The sequence below is a fragment of the Phasianus colchicus genome, chromosome Z, assembly GCF_987193195.1.
Source record: "Phasianus colchicus chromosome Z, bPhaCol1.hap1.1, whole genome shotgun sequence".
NCBI classification, from domain to species: domain Eukaryota; kingdom Metazoa; phylum Chordata; class Aves; order Galliformes; family Phasianidae; genus Phasianus; species Phasianus colchicus.
This window is the reverse complement of record NC_143476.1, coordinates 14,326,833-14,345,604: the sequence shown is the minus strand read 5'-3', so window position 1 is coordinate 14,345,604 and position 18,772 is coordinate 14,326,833. Positions and strand designations below refer to the sequence as shown.

The 18,772-nt window shown below is 53.7% G+C and overlaps 1 protein-coding gene across 1 annotated transcript; it reads right to left on the bottom strand.

The window, feature by feature from the left end:
* Positions 1-1,448: 1,448 nt before the first annotated feature.
* LOC116241681 (maestro heat-like repeat-containing protein family member 2B) lies at positions 1,449-12,546 on the bottom strand. The gene is made up of 29 exons (XM_090130568.1): positions 12,424-12,546; positions 12,124-12,289; positions 11,874-11,972; positions 11,563-11,714; positions 11,061-11,204; positions 10,435-10,527; positions 10,083-10,152; positions 9,854-9,967; positions 9,695-9,768; positions 9,257-9,376; positions 9,022-9,129; positions 8,673-8,832; positions 8,525-8,565; positions 8,147-8,288; positions 7,582-7,634; positions 7,143-7,250; positions 6,714-6,839; positions 6,410-6,532; positions 6,120-6,275; positions 5,780-5,902; positions 5,415-5,494; positions 4,936-5,071; positions 4,727-4,819; positions 4,256-4,351; positions 3,955-4,078; positions 3,666-3,775; positions 3,142-3,294; positions 2,731-2,885; positions 1,449-2,587 (listed from the first exon to the last, which is right to left on the bottom strand). Exons 2-29 carry the CDS (start codon positions 12,266-12,268, stop codon positions 2,536-2,538), a joined length of 3,150 nt encoding a protein of 1,049 aa, XP_089986694.1. The 5' UTR covers positions 12,269-12,289; positions 12,424-12,546; the 3' UTR covers positions 1,449-2,535.
* Between the last annotated feature and the right edge of the window lie 6,226 nt (positions 12,547-18,772).

Here is an 18,772-nt window from a genome sequence, read left to right as displayed (position 1 = left end):
ATATTCTTTGAATCAGTGCTAATGGCATGAAGGACTGTAAGGATGGAAAGGCTGGTGTTTGCCATGGGCAGGGAAACACATCTGGTTTTCATGTTCTCTTTTTTTTTGACTTCCACAGGCCAGGAGGAATCCTGGTTCCATGGACCATCAGCAAATTGTCTGTCACTTGGGAATTCACACGTTCTTATGGACCTTGAAAAACCACCTGACAGTTGGCCAATGTTTCAAACTAGAGAATCACAGACTGAAGAAACACTCAGGTTTCAGAAGGTGCTACTCAGGTTTCACTTTGTTCCTCTCTTCCAGGCTGCATGACATCTCTGGAATATTACCAGAGAGGGAAATAAAATGTTGTGGATTAACTCAAAATTTAAGTGTTCCTGATATCTCCTCATAAGATGCCCATAATCAGTCAGCAAGTCCTGCAGTACTCCAGAAGAAACACTGCAGTTCATTTAATTCAGCCAATTATTCCGTGCACTCTGTTGCTACCAGGCTACTTGGTCCTCTACAGCTGCTGGTCTTCTGAAAAACATCAGTGTTTGGTTATTCATTTGGAAGCTCAGTGTTACATCCTGTAATCTCTCTAGATTTCTCCATGAGAATATGTAGAAATCTGTAAAGCTCTGAAGTCTGGTCTGGACGATCAAGTAGTGAGCTGGACTGTGAACCAGGTAAAGGAAAGAAGCCAGAGAGTTCTGGTCAGTGGAACAGAGTGAGTCTAGTTGCTGATGACACAAAACTGTGAGTGGCTGACATGCCTGAAGGCTGTGCTGCCACCCAGCGAGACCTAGACAGGCTGGTGAGTTTGGCAGGGAGAAACGTAATGAAATATAACAAGGGCAAGTGCAGAGACTTGCGTCTGGGTAAGAACAGCTCCCCAGGTACCAGAATAGGTTGGGGACTGACCTGTTGGAGAGCAGTGTAGGAGAAAGAGACTTGGGGGTCCCAGTGAACAGTGGGCTGACCGTGAGCCAGCATTGTGCCCTTGTGGCCAAGAAGACCAATGGCATCCTGGGGCAGACTAGAAGGGCTGTGATTAGCAGGTCGAAAGAGGTTCTCCTTCCCTTCTACTCTGCCCAGGTGACCAGAACTGGAGTATTGTGTCCAGTTCTGGGCCTCTCCGTTCACAAGAAGGACAGGGAACTGCTTGAGAGAGTCCAGTGCAGAACTTCTTTACGGTGGGGGCGACAGAACACTGGAACAGGCTGCCCAGAGAGGCTGGGGGGACTCCTTCTCTGGAGACATTCAAAACCTGTGTGGATGCGTTCCTGTATGACCTGATCTAGGTGTTCCTGCTAGGGCAGGGGGATTGGACTAGATGATCATACAGGGTTCCTTCCAATCCCCAACATTCGGTGATTCTGTGATTCCGTAACTGGTGTGGAGAAGAGATAGCAGCTATTAAAATGAAGACTTGGTAAAAAAAACCCTTTTCACATCTTAGCCAGGATTCTGGTATTTAATTTATTTAAATAAATAATACATTTTTAAGCTCATCTTTTCTCTTCTCTTCCTCTTCTATCCTCTTCTCTCCACTTCTCTCCTCTTCCTCTTCTCTCCACTTCCCCTTCCTTTTCTCTTCTCTCCTCTTCTCTCCTCTTCCTCTCCTTTTCTCTTCCTCTCTTCTTCCTCTTCTCTTCCTCTTCTCTCCTCTCCTCTTCCTCTTCCTCTTCTCTCCTCTTCCTCTTCTCCTCCTCTTCTCTCCTTTTCCTCTTCTCTCCTCTTCCTCCTCTCCTCCTCCTTTTCTCTTCCTTCTCTCCTCTTCCTCTTCCTTTTCTCCACTCCTCTTCCTCTTCTCTCCTCTCCTCTTCCTCTCCTCTTCTCTTCTCTCCTCCTCCTCTTCTCTCATCTTCTTCCCTCCTCTTCCCCTTCTCTCCTCTTTCTTTTCCTCTTCTCCTCTCCTCTCTTTCCTCTTCCCTTCTCCTCTTCCCTTCCCTTCTCTTCCATTCCCTTCTTCCCTTCTCTTCCCTTCCCTTCCCCTCCTTTTCCTTCCCTTCTCCCTTTCCTTCTTCCCTCCCCTCTCCTTCTGCCCCCTCCCCTCTCCCCAATCTCCCCTTCCTTCTCCTCTTCTCCTCTCCTTTTAAATTTCCCTTTTTCATTCCCTTTCCCTCTCCTCTTCCCTCCTCTCCTCTCCTCTCTTTCCTCTTCCCCTTCCCTTCCTCACTTTTTTCCTCCCTTCTCCCTTCCCTTCTTACCTTCCTCTCCCCACCCACTCCCCTCACCCATTCCCCCTGCTTGTCCCCTCCCCTCCTCTCCTCTCAAATTTCCCTTTTGATTCCCTATTTCATTTCCCTTCCTCCTTGCCTTGCCTTCCCTTCCCTTCCCTTCCCCTCCGTTTCCTTCCCTTCCCCTCCGTTTCCTTTCATTTTTCCTTTCCTTTCCTTTTTTGTTTCTTTCCCTTTCCTTTCTTTTCCTTTCCTTTTTCATTTCTTTCCCTATCTTTCTCTTTCTTTCCCTTTCTTTCCCTTTCCTCTTCCCATCTTTTCTTTCCTTTTCTTTTCTCTTTTTCTTTTTGCCTTTCTCTTCTTTGGTCTACTGGCTCCACCGTCGAAGACAGAACTCTCTCATTCTTCTCCACGTCTCACTAGAAAATAGAGAGTCTCAAGTTGTGAGTGAGTTCTTTTCACCTCAAACAGACTTTGAGAGGGAAAAAGAAAAGCCGCTTTGTCCCGGGATCCCCAGCTACAAGTTTGACCGCAGCAACAGCAAAGGCAGGAGAGCAGATACCTGTCTGTGGGCCCAAGCAGCCGACGGAAGTTGTCGATCACGACTTCTGCGTGACAGCGGGTGAGGATGATCACCGCCTGGCACAGGAAGGGCACGACTGCGCTCTGCTGCGTGGATGATGTGCAGCTGCGCAGGATGTACAGGATTAGTGGAACCTGAAAGAGGAAGGGGAGAAGGAACAACTTGCTGCATCCTTGACTCTGCAGGGAGTGACCGTGGACATTCAGCGCAGGAGCAGTGCCCGCTCCCTTGACATGCTGTCATGGCCTAAGCCTAAATGTCACGCCAGCCCCCCTGTCTAAGCCCTGGCTCTGCACTCAGGCTGTGCTTCTTTCGCACAAGAAGCAAATGGCACAAGGCATCATGCAACAGCCAGAAAAAGTCCAAGACACATGGAAGAAAGTCTCTTACGTCCCGACAGATGTCCTTTCTGTACATCTGCAGAAAGGTGATCATCCACTTCCCAGCAGCACGCACGCGCATTCCTTTGGCCTTCTTGAATGCCTCCTTCGTGGCCATCATGAAGTCAACGGCGCGTTCCACGGGGAAGTTTCTGCAGACCATCTGCAGAGAAACGAGAAGCAGGAGAGATCCCATCACTGCTCTGCGGCAGCTCTTCAGAACATAAAGCAGTCTGGAGGGCACTCAGGCAGCCATCACAACATTCCTGCTGTCCGTACCCTGCTATTTTTACGGAAGGCAGTTGAGCCTTCTCTCAGCTTCTCCACCCATGGCGTCTGCTTACATGCAAAGCCTACCTCCCAGCAGCCACAGTCACACATGCAAACACACACAGTCAACATACACACAAATGCACATCAGACAGTCAGCTCCTTGCACTGGGCACCTGAAGGCCAGACATAGCTGGGGGCAGCTTAGGGTCATGCAGAAGCCTACGCACTGAGATCCCACCGCCCCTTTTTGGGTCCACTTACCCTTGCGATTTTGGATGAGGTCTGGAACTGCAAGGTGGTGCTGCAGGCATGCAGCCCCTCGCACAGGCTCCTGATGTCTCCCATCTCGATGACTGTGTCGGTCTCCTTGGCTAGAAAGAGCACGGAGAGAAAAGGAAAGTCATGCTTCTGGAAACAGAACTGCTTTCCTTGGGGCAGAGACAGAGGACGGGGTGGGGACGAGAAGAGAGCTGCGCACAGTGCCTCTCCCTCCTGTAAACAGGGCCTAGGGGAGGAGAGAAGAGGGCTGGTGCACACCCATTCTACTTGCCTTGGATTCGGAGAAGGGAGCTCAGACAGGAGACAGCCAACTGGCGGGATGCGGGCATGGGGTCGCACGTCAGAGGAGCCAGCAATCCCACCAGGGAGCCAAAGTGCTTGCAGGCATCTCCTCTCTGCAGGGGCAAGAGGCAGGAAAAAAGGCTGTAGGCAGCCCCAGCTCTCACTAGCTACTTCCAGCTGTGCCTTCCCCACACACGGTGGCACAGCATGCACAGCTGGGCGGAGCTCGCCTTCCAGCTCAGGGGCAGCGGAGAGGGAGCAGGGGGCATGCGGTGGGGCTCTTTACTCACTCGAAGCTCTTCAGAAGCAGCCAGCAGCTGGGAGCAGGTCTGCAGGGCCCTCTTGCGCTCCCACACATCGTCTGAGGTGATTGATTTCTGCAGGACCTGGGGCAAGGCATCTGTCTCACTGCGGACATCTTTTCTTTCCTGCCACCCCTCTCCCTGTCCCTCCTTTTCCAGCACTTATCCTCAGGACCTGCTGCCCTGTGGCTCCATGCAGCCCCTCCCCTTCCCCCCCCCGCACAGCTGTCCCTGCTCTCTGCAGATGTTCCTGCCTCCTAAACCGGGAGCTGTGGCCTGCCAGGGCTGGCTCCTGCCTTTCCCACTGCAGGGCCCATTTCTCTGCCCGTTTCTGAGCTCACAGCGAGCTGGCATATCAGCAGGAGATTCATCCCCCGCTGACCATCCTCTCATTCGCCAGATCTCTGTCCCTGCTATCCACAGGCATCACACTTTCTCCCTTGCCCCACATGTACTCACTTGGACTATGTTCTGGAAGAAGTCACAGCTGGGCTCTGTCTCGAGCAGGACCACCATGAGCCGGCCCAGAGCGTTCAACGATGTTTGCTGAAGCTGAAAGCAGAAGAGGAGATTGAGGTGTGGCATCACGGCTTCTGCCAGAGCATAGGCTGTGTGTGCTGAGGTAGGGCTCCTGCTGAGAGGTGGCCAGGAAAGTTACGGCAGGTTACCTGCAGGTACTGCGCTGCGTGCTGTGACTTCCTGATCTTCAGCATCATCTCTGCTGAAGGGTGCGTCACGATGTTCTTGCAGCACAGAGTCAACATCTCCCGCATGTCCTTGTTTCCAAAAGTGGGCTTCAGCTTGCTGACAGGAGGAAAAAAGGAAGAGAAAGCAGAAAGGGCCTTTAGCAGCGCTCTCCAGACTGGTTCAGACAACATCCAAGGTTCTCCTAATCGACAGCTACAAAGTAAACACCCCCAGCGCATGCTGCTGAGCACCATCTTCAGTTCCAGCAGTGCCCGCCTCCTCCCTGGCAGCAGTGAACCACCTCCCTCTCTGTAGGGAAGGAGACCCCTTCTCTTCCCCGCCACAGGACGGGAGCACCAGGGCCGTTCTCTCCTCACCCCCTGCCCCCTCCAGGCCTTCGGAGCTACCCAGAAGGTGGAGCACCATCCTGTTTTGCGATCCCAGAGGCTCGCGCCCTTACCTCAACTGCTCCAGGGCCAGAACCACCTTGAGGGGCACTGGGGAGACAGGGGCGCCCAAGTAATACTTCTTCAGCAAGTCCTGCAAGTCCCAGAGAGACACTGTCAAAGCGGGCAAGAAGCACGCGAGAGCTGTTCCACCCAGCCCAGAGACAGACACAACTGCCACGCGCCAGCCCCATCACTCCCACATTTCCCACTGCAGGATGCAGCAGCTCCACAGCTGGTGGACCTAGCCCGCTGCACAGCTGCTGCCTGCCAGCACCTGAGGCTCCCACCAGCTGGAGACGTGTGTGCCTCCAGGGAATCGAGCCTCGTGGCACAGCCCAAAACTCCACTGCAGGCAGCTCTGGCTCTAGGCACTCACCATCAGGATCTCCAGCAGCTTGCCCTTCAAGGAGGGGTTAAGGCTGGCGGAATCACCCACGGTTTGGAAGGCAGAGCTGGAGTCGGTGATGCTCTGCACCAGTGCAAGGTTGTTCCGCAAGTCCTGAGGCCCAAGAGAGAAGAACATACTGTGAACTGCGGGAAGGGCCGAGGGCTGCAAGGGGGACACGTGGGGGCGATGCTAAGGGAAGGCTTGGGTCTTCATCTGGGCACAAACCGTTCCCCAGGGGACCTTCAGAAAGAGAAGGCCCATCTCAGCATCTCCCTAGAGGAGGGGCTGTGGCTGGGCACAGACACCCTGGCACGTTTCAAGCTCTCACCCGGCAGCTGCAGCTGTACAGCAGCAGGATGTTGCCCACAATGTCTACCTCCAGGCGGGCGAGCAGCTGCTCCTTGCTGGCACGCAATGCCAAGCGGCCATAGGCGAGCATGAGAGCGCTGCGTGTGGCATGAGCTCTCGTGCTGTCCAGCTCCATCTGTGTGGGAAGAAGTGCTTTGAGAACTTGCTCAGCGGCCCCCAGTGCCCAACAGTGCAGCTGGGCTCCCAAGGCAGGAGCTGCTGTGAAAATAAGGCAGAAGAAAGCCAAGGTGGAAACCCGTAACGCTTTACCTTCTTGCTCCTGGCAATCCTTCCATTCCGGCCCTTGCACAGCCTGGACGAAAACATGATGAGTGTGTCCAGGACTGGGTGGAAGTTGCCCTCAGCAGCATGGCTGACAAGAGAGATCATTCCCTGCACAAAAGAACAAGGGGCAGTTGGCGCAGGCATGACCTTACTGGTGCAGCCAAGCACAGTGGCTGGGCCAGTCCTCGCCTGAGGGAAACGGCAGCAGTGAGGAGATCAGAAAGGTCCGGAGCAGGGCTAGAAGACAGACTGGGGACGCTCACAGAAGCTGCAGGAGGGGAGAGCTCACCTGGGCCTCAGAGGGCTCCTCCGCGTTTGCTTCCGTCAGATGTTGCAGCAGCTTCTCTTGGACGTGAATGTGGAGGACTGCCTTACAGGCTCCCAGCACTGTCCCCAGCGCCTTGTACAGGAAAGGCTGCATGGGAAGGGAAGGGAAGGGACGGAAAAGAAAGTCAGAATCTGAGATGTAGCAGCAGCCTGACCTGTTGGCAGAGGACCAGGTGGGAAGGGAGCACCCACGCTCCCTGGGAGTCACTGAGAGCAGCCGCAGGCCGAGCTTTAGCCGGTCCCCGGGCAGCTTGCAGGGAAAGGCCCTCTGGGGGACATGGGCTGGGGAAGCAGCATGAGCGGGACGAGTGGGCAGAGCACCAGCCGCAGCCCCAGCCCCAGTTGGACACCTGCAGCTGCACCGCTGGGTAGAGCCCAGGGGAAAACCCACCTTTTCTGCAGAGCTGCTGGCAGAGCTGCCCAGCCAGCGGCTCAGCTCACAGCTCAGGCCCTTTGTCCAGGCGTCATCCTCCATCGTCTCCAGAGAAGCCCTCAGAAACTGTTGGAGAACAGAAGAAGCCAATGTTTCCTTGCCCTTTGCCTCTTCCCCCATTTCCAAGTTGCTGCAGCCTTCTGGGGAGAGGTGTCTGGAAGAACAGGCCCTCTCTCAGCTGCCCCAGCATCCCCTCCATTAAAGCCACCTGCAGCTCTTCTCCTAAGAGCCGCCTTGGGCTTGGGACGAATGGGAAGAGGCAGTGCTGCAAAGGCATGCGGCCGCTCTGCAGCAGCATTTTAGAGGTTGTTCCTGTCCTGCGGGGGCTCATATGAGAGCAGGTCACCTTTAGGCAGGCAAGCACTGCTCTGCACCACGCCTCCTGGCAATGCTGTACCTTTAGTAGATTGTGCTCCCACTCTGCAGTGTCCAGGAAGCTCTCCGATTTCCCTGCACAGCAATAGGAAGCAAAAGACCTTTGCTTGGGATCAAGCCACAAAAGAGCTGCTGCAAACCTGGTTTGGCCTGGGCACTGGGCAAAGCTGGGACCTGCGCCCCCTCCACAATGACCTGTCCCTCCCCACAAACACTTTCCCAGTAGGAACACAGAACTGCTCCAGGACTGCTGCCTGAGGGGAGGTGAAGGGCCCATCCATCTCCTGGAATGGGTAGACCCCAGGGGTAAAGGTCCCTGGGCCTCAGTGCCGTATCCCTGGAATGGGAACTGCAGTAGAGCAAGCAGTGGGCCACAGGTTGTATTTTCATCCGTCCCCTCCCCTCCCCTCCCCTCCCCTCCCCTTCCCTCCCCTCCCCTCCCCTCCCCTCCCCTCCCCTCCCCTCCCCTCCCCTCCCCTCCCCTCCCCTCCCCTCCCCTCCCCTCCCCTCCCCTCCCCTCCCCTCCCCTCCCCTCCCCTCCCCTCCCCTTCCCTTCTTCCCTGCCTCCCTCCCCACCAGCACTTTACCTTCAAGGCACTGCAGCAGCAGGGGGATCTCAGCGGCCCACATGGCCCCCACAGCTCTGTGGATCCTGCTGTGGAGGTTTCGCATGAGCAGCAAGGCAGCAGCTTGGAGTTCGCTGCCTGCAAAAGGGCTCCCTGCCACCACCTGAGCGAGAGCAAGGAGAAGCAGGGTCACTTCTGCAGCAAGAGCAGCGGCTTCTCCCAGGAGGGAAGCAGCTTGGCTCTGCCCTGGCGGGCAAGGAGCAGCCAACAACTTTTCCCATGGTGCTGCGAGCCTGGGAAGAGAATGGCAGCCCCGGGGCTCAGGTGGACACTGGCACTCTCGGCCGTGCTGCTTCCTCCTCGGGGCTTGTGACACCGGCCCCTGGAGCATCTACTCACCAACAGGCGCACCAGCAGCGTCTGGGGAGTCAGCAGGGGGCCTGCGGGGAGAAAGGTGTGCTGAGTGCCCTGCCACATGTCCCTCCGCTGTCCCTTCTGGGTGCTAATACGGGTCAGCAGAGCTCCCTGGGGGAGTTTCTGCTCCTACCTTGAAACACGGAGCTGAGGAAGTGTGGATCCAGCTCTCCTACCTCCCGCGCTGCCAGGTCCTCTCTCTCAGCCAGGCTTTGGATGCAGCGGGAGATCGGGATCAGCATGCCCGTGTACTGAGCTGGAACCACATAGAGCAGCAGCCGCGGCCACAGGAGCTGTAGGGAACAAAGCAGTTGAGCGTGTCAGCATTCCTGCCTCCGCTCAGAGATGAAGAGGACTCTGTGAATTTCCCTGAGTTTTGTGTGCTTCAGAGCACGCTGGAGGAGAGACCTGGGGTGTTGCAATGGGACAAGGAACACGTGGTGCGAAGGCGAGGAGCGGCAGCAGGGCAGAGTGTGACTTACTTTGGTCATCCCTCTCACTGAGAAATCCAGCGATCCCAGGATGCTCATGCACTGCTCTTGCAGAGCTCCTTCTTCCTGGGCCTCCTGGGCAGAAAGGACTCCAGCTGCCTGCACAACATTGTTGTTGAAACACCAGTTACTCTCAGCTGGCTCAGGTGTGGTCCCACTGGTGCTTCTGTGCCAGCCTTTGAGCAGCAAAGGCCTTCCAAAAGAAGATGCAGCCCCCTGTCCTTACCCTTCTTCCCGTGCTGCGGCTGAACTCATTGAAGATATGCCCCACTACGTCCCAGGATGAGCAGCTCTGGGCATCGGTGCTGAGCAGGTCCCCGATGAAACGCAGAATGGCCTTCCTCACCTGCCAGGGGTCAGTTATGGGTTTGATTTTCCAGGTCAGAAGGCAAAGGGAAGCTACGTGCTCATTGGGACAGCCCTTTGGGCACGAGCAGAGACAGCGAGAGCAGAGGACAAGCCTTGGCTCTTGAGGTGAGGGCCAGGCTGTAGCACCAGGCGGTGCGCCTTCCAAGTGCAGCACAGGGACCTGCCTGCTCCACTCTGCCTGCTCTCCCCACAGGAGCCATCGCAACCCTGTGGTCAATGCCCCAGCACCTGTCTAGTCACCCCAGCCCTGCCCGTCACCACTCCGACAGAGCTTTCTTTTCCCAAAGCAGCTCACCTGGATCCTGGGGTCGCTGCACACGCACTGCAAAGCCTCTGCGACCTGGGGCAGCTTCTCCGTCATCACAGGCTCTGCAAGAGATGTGCAGAAGCATGCATGGAGACACAACCCTGATGGCAGAGGGGATCCCTGGAAATAGCGACCCATGGTACTGACCATCAGAGCAAGCTAGAGCACTGAGCAGACCCAGGGCTGCCACGCGTCCAGCCTCCCTCTCATCGCCCAGCTGCAACCGCAGAAACAGGACTGCTTCCTCTGGGCAGATCCGGGCTGCAGAGAGAAAATCCCATGCTGTGTTAGCAAGAAACACATGCCCATTCCTGAGGTTGGCGAGAAAGGTTTTGGCCAGGGCACTGCCAAGCATTGCCAAAGCTCCTCTCCTTACCCTGCAGCAGGATGCAGCGGGTCAGCTCTGTGCTATCAGCCTCGCTGTGCTGCCTGGTGTCATCAGAGAGCTGTGGGAACAAGGTCCGTTTTAGAAAATCGCATCAGCACTGAGGACAGGAAAGAAACTGTGCTGCCAGCTCTCGTCTCCCTGGGCACTCTCAGGGAGAGGACATGCAGACAAAACCCGGCCTGCCCCACAGCATCCCTGGGGGCATACGCATGGCTCTGGAGGAGCCTCAGGCATGCAGGAGCTACAGCTGAGCACCTGTCAGAGGCTCAGAGCTCTGCAGTCCTCCTGAGACTTGGACAAGAGGGAAACTGCTGTGGGTGCAAGGATAGGCTCCCCTTACCTGGTAGAACATGGCACTGGTAATGGCCAGAAACTTGTCCTTGGGGATGATGGTCTGAACTCCCTCTAAGGCCTCCAGGAAGATAGTGAGGCTCTGTAAGAGACCAGGAGAGGAAAAAAGCACTGAAGCCACATCTAGCCACTTGGGAGCGGAGAAACTGTTTTCCAATGGTTTCTCCACTGGGGGAAGCTCCTGCACACTGTTTGGCATTCTTGTTTGTCCCCCAACTCTCAGCAGCACCCAAAGTCTCTCTGCTTTCAACTGAGCCCTGTTGGCATCGTTTGCAAGCATTTCCCACCCAGCATCCCTCTTCTCCCTCATCAGATGCAACTAAACGTGGTCTGCCTGGTTGTTAGCACAGAGCTCCTCAGGCACTCAGAGCCCCACGGTGGTGGTTGTGAAGCCTCCCATCCCCAGAAGATGGGCCCCACTGACTCCTGGCTCCCTCCTGGTTCCTGTCCCCATTGTTCTTCCCTTGACGGAAGAGCTCAGGAAGCCCCAGACCTCCCTTGATCACCTGTTCCTTCTTTCTCCAAGGGTTCCCCACCTCCTCCCCGCATCCCCCTGACCCCTCGTGGCATTTGCATGGGCCCCACATCCACGCTGAGCCCTGCACAACATCTCACCTTGGTCACTCTGCAGATGTCTTGGACCTCCTGATAGGGGCGCACGAGCCAGAGGAGCTGCTCCCAGACGTGCTCTCGGTGCAGCTCCTCTTGCAGGAGGACAGCCATCATGGCAGTCACAGCCCCGAGGACGGCCTGCTTGTCCTGGAGAGGAACGGCAGAGGCCCGGCATCAAAGACTGAAGGTCTGCCCTTCCGACAGAGAGGGCTTTCTCTTTTCCTTCCCCTTCCCCATACCCCCTTGCCCAGCAGCAGATGAGCTCGCTCTGGACAGCAGGGAGATTTTCCCCACACCCTCGTCCCCAGCACTCCCTGCCACAGTGCTGTGACATGCAGCTGCTTCCTGGCACGGAGATGCAGCCCCGAGCGCAGTTTGGGGCCCTTTGAAGAGCCAGCCCACTCCCTCTCATCACCCCTCTGCTCTCAGCCCACTGGGCACAGACAGAGCTGCTGACACGGAGGTCCCTGCTGCCATCCTGGGCTGGGAATGCAGCAGTGCTCACCTCTTCCTCCTTGCAGTCCTGCCAGTTTGTCAGCACGGAGAAGAAGAGCAGGTGCAGATTCTCGTAGATTTGTTCTTTCTGCACGGCAGGCCGGGGGCATTGCTTTCCAGAGCAGAAGTGAACCCGGACTCCTTCTGACCATTGTTTCACAACTGAGAAAACAAAATGAAACAACAAAATAAAGGAAGAATTAATTTTAAAAGAAAAAACAAACAAAACCAAACCAACAAGAGAAAAGGGAGCCTGTGAGAGTCTGCAGGGCAGGATGCAAGGGCTGTCCTGAGACCCCCTGCTCTGGAGCCAGCACTCACCAGCACAAGCGAGGCGCAGGGTCCGGCCGCTCCTCACCTGGCCCACCACACTGCGCAGGCCAGCCAGCATCAGCCACGTGAAGGGGATGCACTGTGGAGCTGCAGAGGAAGGAGAGGTCCACAGTCAGAGCCCTGGCAGCAACAGAGGCGGGGGGGAAGCCCTGCATCCCCCAGGATGTAGATCATGCGCAGAGAGGAAAGACCCCTTTCCCCAGTTGTCATAGGTGTAGGGTGGCTGAGAGCACTCTACCGTAGATGCCGAACAGTTTGCTGAGGGTGATGAGCACAAAATCCTTGGGTCTCTCCCCGATGGCCTTCAGCTGGCCCTGGAGCTCAGCCATCACCAAGCTGAAATGCATCCGGGCCAGAGCCACCAGGACGTTGCTGGCAGCCATCCTCACGTTGTCCCTGACACCCTGAAAAGGAGTCACTGGTGACACACCGTCCAGGAGACTGCCTGAGACCCTGGGAAGGGCTGAGCCACCGCCGCCCACCAGCACAACACCAGCACGGGCAGCGGCTCCCTTTGCCTTTGGCTGTAACCCCTCACCTGGGCTGCCGTCAGGTCCCGGGACACCTCTGCCAGCAGCCGGTTCACCACTCCGCACGGCGGGCGGCTGTCGTCTTCCCACAGGGCGCCCTCCAGCTCGCGGTACACCTGTGCTCGATCACCCTGGGGACAGGGACCAGTCATGCTTTGCTTTGCCCTTGCTCTCGGGGAGCCGCCCACTGCCACCCATCACCGTGCCGGTGTGGTGCCGCGGCCCGGCACCCACAGGACCACGGCACTGCGCCACGGCAAGGATTCACGGCCGGACGTCCCCAGCTCACCTCCCGGTCTTGCAGGCGCTGTTGCAGCACAGTCACAGCGGAGACAGGGACAGGGCTCGGCACCCTGCTTCTCTCCCTGCGACGCGTACGTCTGGGCACGCAGCCCACACAGGCAAAGAGACCTGGAAGCAAAGAGCGGAGCAGCTGCCGCCGGTGTCGCTCGGAGCCAGGGCCGAGCATCCGGCCGGCTCTGGGAGGAACGCTCCTCCAGCCCCACGGTTGGCGGGGACGGGGGAGGGAGCTTTCCCCTTGCTGGGGTGCCGGGGAAACCACGGCGGGCAGCTGCGCTCAGCAGAGCGAGGACGGTGCTGCCGGCGCGGCCTGAACTGACTCTGGAGGCACACGTGCGCTCGGGCGGCGTCACGGCGTGCGGAGAGGTGGAGGGACTCACCTCGAAGGGCTCTCAGCCGCTCCATGACAGCAGGAAATCTCCAGGTAGACGCAACGCTCTCTCTGGTTCCGCTTCCTGCGGGTCCCACAAGCGGACTGAGCCACCGCTCCCACCGCTGCCACGAGGGCGCACGAGGTACCACTGTGACATCACAGCGCAGTGTCACCTCACAGGGAATGGCTGGGGACCAGGCAGCACGCAGGGCAGCCCTGCAGGCCCCCAAACGCAGCATGTTCTGTGATGCACTCGGCTCTGGGGTTCCGGTTCCATGCGGAATTCCAAGCAGGGAATGACCTCAGCTGAGGGAGAGCCCCTGCCAGGGAGCAGCTGCTGGGCACCGCTGCCCGGCACTGTCTCAGTGACTGGGGACTCCATGCCGGGAGGTCCCTCTGGATCGCATCCCTCCCTTCTACTCTGCCAGCTGTACCACCTCACTGGGTATCATCAGCAAATTTGCTGAGGGTACACTTGTGTCATGGAATCATAGAATCATGGAATGGCCTGGGTTGAAAAGGACACCATGATCACGTAGTTTTAACCCCCCTCCTGTGTGCAGTCACAACCAGCAGCCCAGGCTGCCCAGAGCCACATCCAGCCTGGCCTTGCGTGCCTGCTGGGATGGGGCATCCACAGCCTCCTTGGGCAACCTGTTCCAGTGCCTCACCACCCTCTGTGTGTTGTTTCCACTGCCTGTGACATTGATGAAAATGCTGAAGAGCACCAGCCCCAGGATGGACCCTTAGGGGACACCACTCACGACTGGCCTCCACCCGGACTCAGAACCGGTGATAACAACCTCTGGCTGTGACCATCAGACCAATTATTTACCCACAGAATGATTCAGCCTTCAAATCCATCCCTCTCCACCTCAGAGAGAAGGACGCAATGTGGGAACATGTCAAAAGCCTTCCACAAGTACAGGGAGATGACAGCAGTTGCCCAATGCCCACTGATGTCGTCACTCCAGGAAGGCTTCAAAATATATCAGTAGAATTTCAAACTGTGCATTCAGCTGGTTTCATTGAAATGAAAATAAAGTGATAAATACATAGGAAAATAAAGAAAACACACCTCTTGAAAGTATTGCAAATCTTATTGTACCAATTTCAATAGGCTAGTTAGGAGTAGAGAGAATAACTTTAAAATAATGGAATTTGAATTGCTTAAGCATTTCTTCACTAACTGCTGGCTTAAATATTAAATCTCTGTCACTTACAGGTATTTGTATTGAGCTCAGCCGTTTGGCTTTTTAAAGGAAAAAATCTGAGACATTCCCATCTCAGTTTTTGTACTAATACGATTTGACAGCAGCAGTAAAACGGAGCCATTGCTAATTGCTTCTACATAGAGATTATTAAGGAATTTCTATCTGAACAGCAGAATACTTGCATTTCTAATAAAACCTCTAGAAGAGAAATCACGCTTTGGTTCTGCTGATGCGTTCTTATCAGTTATTGCAGCTTTCAGGTAACTCTTAGTTTGCCCTTATCAAACTTTCCTGTTTAGGGGAGCAACTCATGTGAGAAAGGAGGAAAGATGATACGTGGAAAGTATTATACACACTAATCTCTATTGTAGAAAATGCTGGCATACAAAATAATCTCCTTTATTAAAAAGCGTACAGTTAAGAGTCCAGCCCACATGAAGATAGAAGCTTCACTTCTTTTGGTGTCTGTCTGGAGCTCTGCTGCTACATTTCTAATAACATTAGAAACATGACAAACCTAGCTAGCAACACTAACCTTAGAGTCTAAACCATGAAAAAGAAAAGGGAAGGCAGCAATTTCACATTTCCACTGCTGTCACCGTCCCAGGAGGTGACTAGGCTGCATTATTTTCAACAGCTGAAGTCATCAGGGCCCAAACTGTTTAACTGTAACTCTGAAAGTCACAATTAATACAGTACAAATACAAGTACTCTGCTATGCAGTGTGTCCTGACTCAGACTGAAATTAAAACATGATTGCTTATCTCTGTGGCTGAAAGGAAAAACTGAAATCTTCCATTGAGTGCAGCAGTCAGCTCCTCCAGCTGACACAAGGCCAAATGTTCTATTGCACTCACTCATAAATAAAGCATGGGGCAGATCTGCTAGGTTTACAAATTGCTGGAGGAGATGGTGTGTGCAGATTGCCTTTCCTTTGCCCTCTTCTACTACATGTGAGAGGAATCCAAAGTGAGTTCTTCCTCTGCCTGGGGCATTTGGAACCCACACAGTCAGATCCGATACTAGGAGAAAAATTCTAAGAGTGGTGAGGTGCTGAACACCTCAATAGAAAGCAGAAAACTCTCCAAATCCTGTCCTTATTGCTTGTGTCCCACACTGAAGTTAGCTTTTCCCTTCCCACCAAGGGCTGCAGTCTTTGATTCTCTCCATCTTCCCCCATCTTGCTCCCTTCTCCGTCACAGGAAAGCTTTACTTTCTAAAGTGCACACGATGCCTTGTTTACCTGCTGCCATGCTGCTCAGTACCGTCTCTTCTCCTGCTCTGTGCTGGAATACATTCAGACACAGCCTGATTTTCCAAGAAATCAAGCTCACAGTTCTGTTCCGACCATTACTGGATTGTGGAAGGATGCTCCCAGCAATATGCCATTCAGCAGGTAGAGCTTGTTGCTGGGAGGATGGTAAGATTTGACTCAGAAAGAAGGCTGTCACTGCAGCCAAAACCTTGTCAGAAGAGAGACGTGAGCTTGTCATTTGTCCATTGCATTCCTTGCAGGTTTGATATAGCACATGAAGATTTCGGTACATCAGCAGTGAGCTTTCACCATTCTCATCTTCACTTGTGATTGCTTGGGTGATTTACATACCAGCAGCACAAGGAGCCTTTATACTTCTTCTTCCTTTGTTTTCTTATTGGAAAATCACTGTGAGACAGGTAAAATGGTTTACAAGTGTCAGTGCAATATATTTGCTTCTAGTAATGCAGATGTATTGATGCCTTGTTTTTCATCTGGCGAATGTACTTTGTAAGTTATGTACTTCTTTGTAAGCAGTAAGCAAGTACTTTTAATTACTGATACAAATTATTTTACCTGGACTTGAGCAAGGCCTTTGACATGGTCCCCCACCACATCCTTCTCTCCAAGCTGGAGGGATGTGGATTTGATGGGTGGACCACTCGATGGATAAGAAACTGGTTGAAAGGCCGCAGACAGAGGGTGGTCATCAATGGCTCCATGTCCAGGTGGAGGCTGGTAACGAGCGGCGTCCCCCAGGGGTCTGTCTTGGGACCGGTGCTCTTTAACATCTTTATCAATGACATCGATGACGGAATCGAGTGCACCCTCAGCAATTTGCTGACGACACCAAGCTGAGTGGTGTGGTTGACACGGTTGAAGGGAGGGATGCCATTCAGAGGGACCTCGAGAGGCTGGAAAGGTGGGCCCGGGTGAACCTGATGAGGTTCAACACGGCAAAGTGCAGAGTTTTGCACTTGGGCCGGAGGAATCCCAGGCATCCCTACAGACTGGAAGGAGCGGTCCTTGAGAGCAGCCCTGTGGAGAAGGACCTGGGGGTCTTGGTAGACGAAAAACTTAACATGAGCCAGCAGTGTGCCCTTGCGGCTCGGAAGGCAAATGGGATCCTGGGCTCCATCAGAAGAGGGGTGGCCAGCAGGGACAGGGAGGTGATTGTTCCCCTCTACTCTGCTCTTGTGAGGCCCCATCTGGAGTACTGCATCCAGGTCTGGAGCCCCCAGTACAAGAAAGACAGGGAGCTGTAGGAGAGGGTCCAGAGGAGGGCCACAAAGATGATCAGGGGACTGGAGCACCTCCCCTATGAGGACAGGCTGAGGGAGCTGGGCTTGTTCAGCCTGGAGAAAAGAAGGCTGCGGGGTGACCTCATTGCAGCCTTTCAGTACCTAAAGGGAGCCTACAAACAGGAGGGGAATCAACTCTTTGAAAGGGTGAGTGACAGCAGGACAAAAGGAAATGGTTTTAAGCTGAGGGAAGGGAGATTTAGGTTGGACGTCAGGGGGAAATTCTTTACGGAGAGAGTGGTGAGGTACTGGAACAGCTGCCCAGGGAGGTTGTGGATGCCCTGTCCCTGGAGGTGTTCAAAGCCAGATTGGATGGGGCCCTGGGCAGCCTGGTCTAGCATTAGGTGGGATGGTTGGTGGCCCTGCGTGTGGCAGGGGGGTTGGACCCTTGAGGTCCCTTCCAACCCTGGCAATTCTGTGATTCCTTGATAAAATTCCTTACTACCTTCAGTTTTATAGTCAAAGCAGTGTTTGAGCTGGTAATGTATTCTTGAACAGCACTGCTGCCTTTAGCATTTATATGTTTAGATATGAAAAGAGAACATGGTCATTATTTCACGATGAGAGAACCTTGATTTCACACAACAGAATTACAATACTGTGAAATGCCACTGTAAGAATGTGGCTTTTCTTCTTTCTTTTTTTTTTCTTTCTTTCTTTTTTTTTTTTTTAATTGCAATGGTGAGTGTATGATTGATTCAAGATAAACATTTTTTTGTAAGTCAATCTCTATACCTGTTTTGAAAAATATGTGTTTTTATTTCTCATTATTTAAAAATTGTCAGGCGTGAAGAATCAGGAGGTCACTCATGATACAAGATCAGTAAATATCTCACGTCAAGGTTAGAGAACATTCTCTCTGTGCATTTTAACAGAGGAGCTGCATCTGTACGTAACTGTAGCTACACACGATGAGCTTTTCTTGAAGGTAGGCAGGAAATTTGGTCTGCGCTGGAACAAAAATCCAGTCCTGTTTTGACTGCTATACTTTTCACTGAGATAAAAAAATGGCATCATTCTGCAGGATGAACTAGATATACGGAATTTGGCACTGCCCTTAAATTTTGTGTAGTGAACTGAGGGACATCAGAGCTTTACAGATTTCTACATATTCTCATGGAGAAATCTAGAGAGATCACAGGACGTAACACTGAGCTTTCAAATGGATAACAAAACACTGATGTTTTTCAGAAGACCAGAAGCTGTAGAGGACCAAGTAGACTGGCTAGAAAAAGAGTGCACTGAATAATTGGCTGGATTAAATGAACTGCAGTGTATTTGCAGTGTTTATTCTGGAGTACTGCAGGACTTGACTAATTTTTGGCATCCTATGAGGAGATACTACAGCAGTTACATTCTGATTAAATCATAGAATCACAGAATGGCCTGGGTTGAAAAGGACCACAATGATCATCTAGTTTCAACCCCCAGCTCTGTGCAGGGCAGCCAACCACTAGACCAGGCTGCCCAGAGCCAAATCCAGCCTGGCCTTGAATGCATACAGGAGTGGGGCATCCACAACTTACTTGGGTTTTCACTTTCTGGTAATATTCCAGAGATGTCATGCAGCCTGGAGGAGAGGACCAAAGTTCCACCTGATGAGGACCTGCTGAAAACTGAGAGATTCTTCAGTCTGTGTTTGTCTAGTCTGAACTATGGGCAAATTGTCAGGTGGATCCTCAGGGTCCAGAAGAATGTGTGATTGCCAAAGTGAAAGACAATTTGCTGATAGTCCATGGAAACAGGAATCCTCCTGGCATCTGGCACTCAAAGACAAAGAGAACAGGAAAACCAGATGTGTTTCCCTGCCCATGGCAAACACCTGCCTTTCCATCCTTCCTGATGCCCACAGACGCCAACAGCTGATGCCCTCAAGTACAGGCAGCCTGGACTTATTTTCATTACATATCTTTG

Excerpts from the sequence above, each read along its gene's own strand:
- LOC116241681 (XM_090130568.1), bottom strand. The coding sequence starts at position 12,268 with ATGGCTGCCAGCAACGTCCTGGTGGCTCTGGCCCGGATGCATTTCAGC. Across the intron at positions 11,973-12,123 it reads CAAACTGTTCGGCATCTACG|CTCCACAGTGCATCCCCTTC; the intron begins GTAGAGTGCTCT and ends CTTCCTCTGCAG. Across the intron at positions 8,289-8,524 it reads CGCTGCTGGTGCGCCTGTTG|GTGGTGGCAGGGAGCCCTTT; the intron begins GTGAGTAGATGC and ends GCTCTCGCTCAG.